This window comes from Cydia pomonella, chromosome 20 (assembly GCF_033807575.1).
Source record: "Cydia pomonella isolate Wapato2018A chromosome 20, ilCydPomo1, whole genome shotgun sequence".
Taxonomy (NCBI): Eukaryota; Metazoa; Arthropoda; class Insecta; order Lepidoptera; family Tortricidae; genus Cydia; species Cydia pomonella.
Window position 1 is genome coordinate 6,749,021 of NC_084722.1, and position 7,773 is coordinate 6,756,793.

The 7,773-nt window shown below is 42.9% G+C and overlaps 1 protein-coding gene across 1 annotated transcript; it reads left to right on the forward strand.

Annotated features, from left to right (window-relative positions):
• Positions 1 to 3,507: 3,507 nt before the first annotated feature.
• On the forward strand, positions 3,508 to 7,530 carry LOC133529314 (uncharacterized). Its single transcript, XM_061867010.1, has one exon. The coding sequence runs from the start codon at positions 3,508 to 3,510 to the stop codon at positions 7,528 to 7,530; it is 4,023 nt and encodes a 1,340-aa protein (XP_061722994.1).
• Positions 7,531 to 7,773: the final 243 nt, after the last annotated feature.

Consider the following 7,773-nt stretch of genomic DNA (forward strand, 5'->3'; position numbering starts at 1 on the left):
ATATACTTCAAGCATAGTTTTTTTACTAATTAATTTATGTAAGTAGTACATTTTGCCCATTACTGAGCGTAATTTTGAACAAACCACATTGATGTGTGTTTTCCAATTAAAGTTGTGATCAATATGCATACCTAATAGATATGTACTTATAAGTGTTTACGTATTCTAGCGGTTCACAGTTGCATTTGTTATCCTTTCGGTTGTGCAAGCAATCGTATCCGTGTCCTATCACACCTATCTCGTTATAATTGACCGACTTAGCTCTGTAGTTGTATGGGAAATAATGAACGAAGCGCTGGTGGCTTAGTGGTAAGAGCGTGCGACTTGCAATCCGGAGGTCGCAGGTTCAAACCCCGGCTCGTACCAATGAGTTTTCGGAACTTATGTACGAAATATCATTTGATATTTACCAGTCGCTTTTCGGTGTAGGAAAACATCGTGAGGAAACCGGACTAATCCCAACCTAGTTTATCCTCTGGGTTGGAAGGTCAGATGGCAGTCGCTTTCGTAAAAACTAGTGCCTACGCCAAATCTTGGGATTCGTTGTCAAGTGGACCCCAGGCTCCCATGAGCCATGGCAAAATGCCGGGACAACGTGAGGAAGAAGAAGACTTTCCTTATTAATGAATCCAGGCGTCTGGCAGCTGTTCATCGGTGAATGTTAGTAAATGCAACGCTTGAAGGATACAAGTTTTAATTCTGGGTTTGGTGTAGTATGAAGGGAAATGAATGTATTTAATTAGAATATAACATTGCCGCGTGATGTCTAACTTAATAGTCTTCGCATGTGGTTTTTGTTTTCGCAATAATATGTACTTTTATTTATTCTAATGATAAAAAAACCCTTTATAAATGAGGCCACTTCGGGACTTTTCTCGTACTTTAGCATTTTTTGCTGACCTGTGATTTTGATCTTCACCGATGAACAAAGGTTAGACGCATGGATTCAGCAATAAGGATAGTACAGCAATAATTATTAGTTAGATTTGCGTATTGCGGATAGTACAGTCGCCATCAGATATATCGGAGCGGCCAAGGTATTCATAAATATCTAAACACCTCTATTGTCAAGACTTTAGTGTGCGTGTTCAGATTTTTCTGAGCAACACGGCCGTTCCGATAGATAAATATGATGCTCACTGTATAACTGTCAAGCTTCGCTGCTTTCATTATCATGTACCATGTTCCGAGACCAGCTCTTAGTCTATTTAGTGAATATTCAAGATGTTTATTCTTGAATTTCCGTGTTATGATAACTAAAGTTCAGTAGCTATTTAGAGCTCTTCCTATTCGATCCGCCATGATAGTTTGGCTTCAAATAGGTCAGTTCACCCGTAATCTTCTCGGTATCTTACACCTTTAAACGAGCAATTCTTATCTTGTATATATCGAGGGCTTCAGGCCAAAGGGGCGTATACGCAAAAATGCCATTTTTCGTTTTTAACGGCATCGTATTCGTCTTGTAACAATACGTAAGCACAATTTTTTTCATAATTTTATCATAACAATTAGTTAATTAAATAATTAAAAAATCATTTGGCGTATAACAGACAGTCATAATTTTATGTCGTTCCAAAAAGCCGTACTGAAGGCGTATAAGTGATATTTTCATTCAGTCCCCGATATTCATCGGAGTATAAAGGCGTACGTACATACTTCTCTCACGTGACAGTGCGAACCACCAAATAGTGTCACGCTATATAGGCGTACATATATACGACCATAAACTTTTACCAACTATCCTCAAAATGCGTCGCGGCAAAGAGGCGTATGAACATACGACCGTACAAAAATTACGTTGGCCTTCTAATAATGCCGGGCCAAAGGGGCGCGGAGACAGCGTCCTTGATTGCCGCATATTGCTATCCCTTTCTGTCAAGCGGGTAAGCGCACTAGGGCCGACTGTCTCTCAGTCAGTGTCTAGTGCGTTACAGTATGCTGTGCATCTCGTGCGAATAATAACAATAAAGTGGAGCGCTCTGATGCTGATGGCTCTGCCCTGGGCATTCAAGAATGACGTGGACGGCCATCCTGTCTCCAAGTACTCTCTGCAGAGGGGGCTATCTGTAACACGTAGGGTTAGTAGGTGTTTTGTTTAGTGGGGCGTGGCCGGTTATGGCCCCAGTCACAAGCCGGACCTGTGGCCTCTTCAGCTGTCTCAGCCTCCTCGACAAACCGGGGTCGATTGTCGGGAGGGCTTCCTTCGCCTGCCTGCACTTGCCTTGGTTAAACCAGTACGGTTGGTGTTTTACCTTGGTGTTGTGTCGCAGAATGTTCCGGAGCCAGGCATAAGGCAGAGGTATAATTGGCTCCGGTCCTGCCACCCTCAGTTCCGAACATCCTCTCGCCAATATGTCGGCCGCATCGTTCCCTCGCGAGTTGCTGTGTCCCTTGATCCACTGCAGAGTTAAGCTGGTGGTGGTGCTTACATCTGACAGAGCTTTGTGGCATTTGTAGATTAGCCCTGAGGTCAAAGTATAACTTTGCAGAGCTTGTAGTACTGGCCAACTATCAGAGAGTATGCGGATGGAGTACTCCAATACGTTCCTTGAGGCGATTGCGTGTGCTGCCATTATGATGCCAATTCTGCCTGGAAGACTGTGTTGTGGGCACCTAGTTAAGTCCTAGTGGTGTTGAGATATGTATGTTTAGGTCCTCTGAGAATACTCCAGCGCCAGTGCCTGACCTTGTCTTTGATCCATCCGTGAAGATTCTCAGCTCTCATGGGTTGAGTCCTTCACGAGGTTTGTACAGTCTCATTACTGTACATGCTTACGTTGCGATAAACTATAACGTAAGCCCTACGTGATGCATACGTCATGTGACATTAAGAAAATAGAAAATAGATTAATTAACGCACAATAGAAATGTCAAGGGTATGAATCATCTAAGAAATTATAATTATATTTAATATTGTTAAATGTCACTTAAATGCCATGCACGTAGACAGCAACTATATAAACCCTGGTTTTCCTCAATAAATCGTTCAGTAACCATCCAACCTTCAGTGTATTATTCTACCTCCGCCACCAGCGCTACCAGTCGCATCAAGCAAGTGTAAGGGCTAACGGCCCCTACATTTTATGGTCCTTCGAACCTCTCCGGGTCCTTCGCTGCTCACAAAAGGTATTTAGTGTTTTGTTGCTTATTACGATAGTGAATCGGTTTACTGGCCTCCCACAAGCGGGTCTCACCAGTAAATTGAGAAGGCACATATATCGTGCTAAAAGCACTGATTGCCTGTGAGCTGTGAACACGGACTTCGGGCTGAACCAGAGGTAATACTCCACCCACGCTGCGCTCCGGAACCTACATCTAAAGACAGAAGGGGTGCAAGCTCTACGTGTTGTGTATCAATCAAACTCGTCAGCTCACTCATACTCGGTAAACTACTGAGAACATCAGCTTAACAATTGGCTATCCTATCGCCTGTCACGGTAACAAGAAACCCGGCGGTGATTGGACATACCAACTAACTTCAAGCGACAGCTTAGCCTTCAACTCATCATGAGCAAACTCCTGCAGCAACAAGCCTGCTTTGAAAGCATCAAGTCCCTGTGCGCCAACTACAAGAAAGACTCAGCGGACAGGAAAACTCGCGACTATTTAAACAAACGGCTGGCCAATCTCGACGCCTTATGGGATAAGTTCGAGAGCCAACATGGGGTCCTCGAAACAGAAATCGAGGACAAAAACATCACCTACTTTCAGGAAGACATCCACACAAAAACAAAAAACATGTACGACGTTACTAAGGCGGATATGCTAAACTTGATTCACAAGCTAACTGAAGCGAACAGTTCAGTACAATTCGACCTTACAGAGCGTCTGGAAGGAACGGAAACCGGAACCAGTGACGTCATTCAACTGTTAAGCAAACAAGAATGCAACTTCAAGGCAATCGACCGAGCGATGTCAAAAATTGCCATTGCCCCTAACAATGAAAAATGGGAATTAGAAGATAATCTTAATATCCTAAAATCAAAATGGACGGACATAGACAAACAACACTGGGAGATAGATGGCTTACTCAAAGGTGCTCATGAAACTTACTACAATATATTCACCGACATAGAAAACAGGTACGATTCCATGCGAAAGGATCTCAACAGCAAGATATGGACAACGTCACATTATCAAAAATCGGCACCTCGCATTTCGATACCCGAATTCTCGGGAAACTACAACCAATGGATTTCGTTCAAAGATCTTTTCGTAGAAACCGTCCACAACAATCCAACAATCAACAAGGCACAGAAGATGCAGCATCTCAAAACTAAACTTCGTGGAGAAGCAGAAAGATTGGTCCAGCATCTCACAATTAACGCAGACAACTACAACTCATGCTGGGACATTTTAAATCAGCGTTATGACAATCGGCGTCTTCAATTTACTTCCTTTATGAACACCATGCTGAATTTGCCTACCATTCAACAACCAGATGCCTACAACCTGAAAAAAATGCATGACGTCATAACCGAATGCTTAAGTGGACTAACAAATATCGGCTTAGATACCACAACGTGGGATCCTATTATCGTTCATTTGATGACTTTGAAATTGGACGCATCCACACACAGCGACTACGTACGGGACCTCCAAGACCACAGGGAAGTACCGGTGTTACATGACTTTCTCTACTTTCTAGAGAGCAAATTCATGGCTTATGAAACCATGAAACGCGCTAAAAAGGATGTCATCACCCAACAGAAGCAAGCATCCGTGAAAACCTTTAGTAAGGAATATCAAACCAAGAAGCCTAACTACAATAACTTTAACTATTTCAAGAATAACTTCAAAACATACCATGCAACACACGGTCAATGTCCACTTTGCGAAGGGGGGCACTCGCTGAGACAATGTCAAAGGTTTGTTGACCTGGATATACCGCAACGCAACAATATGGTTGCGAAACTAAAGGTCTGCAAAAACTGTTTGTCCGATCACGGGGACAGGGAATGCGGATCTCAAAATACGTGCAAAGAATGTAACATGAAACATCATTCATTATTGCACAATAATAACATGAAGAAACAAATAGCTTCTAAATATACAAAATTTCCATTCGGGCCAAAGCCATCAACTTCCACTCAACAACCAACGAGCCATCATATAGCAACAAATGAGGTAGAAGTCCTGCTAACTACGGTTCAGCTTCAACTTCAGGCAAGCAACGGGACATTTACAACGCTACGCGCATTACTAGATCAAGGCTCTCAGCTAAATCTCATAACTGAAAATGCCGCACAATTACTAAACCTACCCAGGAAGAAGCTAAATGGGACTATAACTGGAATCGGGACCTTAACCTGCAAAGGAAAAGCAGAGCTTAAGGGCAAGTCCTTGCATTCCGATTATACATTTCAAACAAAAGCATTTATCGTCCGCAAAATAACTAGGAACTTACCTAACTCCACATTCAAGAAAGCAGACTGGCCGCACATACAAAACTTAAAACTAGCGGACCCTGACTTCGACGTGTCGCGCCCCATAGACCTGCTACTCGGGGCCCACGTTTACGCTGACGCCCTCATGAACGGGCTAATAAAAGCTGGTAAAAGGGCTCCAATTGCCCAACAAACCCAGCTAGGTTGGATTATCAGTGGAAGCCTGACAACTCCCACCTCACCCAGCTGCCACGCAGCCTTAACTAACATGGATGAACTTACCAAATTTTGGGAAAATGAAGACATCTCGCAAAACGACGCGGATAGGTCTACGGACGATAAATGTGAAGATTACTACCAGCAAACTGTTAAGCGGGGCCCCGATGGAAAATACATTGTGAAAATGCCACTAAACGCAAAATACGAAAAAAAGCTGGGAAATTCAAAACAAATAGCGATCTCTCAGTTTCTACAACTAGAACGCAAACTGCAAAGGCAACCAAAATTCGCCCAAATGTATCGGGAATTTATGAAAGAATATTCCGATCTGCAGCACATGAAGCCTTCTAAGTCATCCTCAGCACAAGACTGTTACCTTCCGCATCATGGGGTGCTGAGGGCAAAAGCATCCACCACAAAGTTAAGGGTTGTTTATAATGCATCACAAAAAACCAGCAGCGGCTATAGCTTAAATAGCCTCCAAGAAAAGGGTCCTAACCTACAAAGGGACATTCAAGCCCTGATACTAAAATGGAGGTCCTACAAATACGCCTTTTGCGCTGATGTCCAAATGATGTACAGATGCATATGGATCTCTGAGGACCAACAACATCTTCAGAAGATAATATGGCGAAACTCGCCTTCTGAAAAACTTCAGGAATACCAACTCTGTACAGTAACCTACGGCCAAAAATGTGCAGGTTGGTTAGCAACAAGAACACTCAAGCAGTTGGCCATTGACGATGGTCACAAACATCCCGAAGCTGCCGAAACACTAAAGAACGAATTCTACGTTGACGACCTCATCAGCGGTCGCAACTCAATCGAAGAAGCAAAAGAACTACAGAGCTCACTAATAAGCCTACTCAAAGGTGGAGGTATGAACTTACGAAAATGGTCAGCTAACGACCCAACTTTGCTGGAGGATCTAACCAAAGATCAAATTTCAACACAAATATACGACTTCAAACATGAAGAATCTATGAAAACATTAGGACTTGGCTGGAACCCAAGCTCGGACACGTTCCTACTCAGCTGGGAACTACAAAACGACACAGCGTCAAACTTAACTAAACGGACTCTACTGTCTGAAATATCACGCCTATATGACCCATTAGGCTGGTATAGTCCTGTCACCGTGACGGCAAAACTAATATTCCAAAGGGTTTGGACCAGTAATATTTCATGGGATCAAATTCTGCCTCATCAAATCCAAGAAGATTGGATAAAACTTAAAACGGAACTACAACTACTAAACAAGGTTAACCTAAACAGATGGATCGGCGGAACATCAAAGCAAATCGAACTTTTAGGGTTCTCTGACGCAAGTGAGAAAGCGTTTGCCTGCGTCATTTACACTCGCGTTAAGGATGACAACGGGAAGCTGCGAACAACTCTACTAGCAGCGAAAACTAGGGTGGCCCCCATATCGCAAAAAACTACTCTACCAAAATTAGAATTATGTGGAACCCTACTACTAGCCCAACTCATGAAGAAGGTATTGAAAGCCTACAAAGACTACGATGTAACTATACGAGCATTTTGCGACTCCCAAGTAACCCTCGCATGGCTACAGGGGGACGAGTCACGATGGGAAAAATACGTGGCCAACCGAGTAGTAAAGGTCACACAAATAATACCAGCAGACAAGTGGAATTACATCAGATCTGAGGAAAATCCAAGTGACTGCGCTTCACGAGGCGTGTACCCAAGCAAACTGGTGAATCTCACCCTCTGGTGGCACGGTCCGTCACTTCCCGAAACTAATCTGGAAAACGAACTTCAAACCTCAACTTGCCATTTCACTACTAACATCGGGCTAGCGGAAAACGAAGAGACAACCCTAACTACAAATCAAAACAATAACTTCATGTATGACCTACTTAACAAATGCAGTTCCTTATCACGAGCCATTGTAACTTAGATCCTATCTCGGGTATCCTTAACTTCCTTTTGGGGTTGCCAGTATGTACAGTCTCATTACTGTACATGCTTACGTTGCGATAAACTATAACGTAAGCCCTACGTGATGCATACGTCATGTGACATTAAGAAAATAGAAAATAGATTAATTAACGCACAATAGAAATGTCAAGGGTATGAATCATCTAAGAAATTATAATTATATTTAATATTGTTAAATGTCACTTAAATGCCATGCACGTAG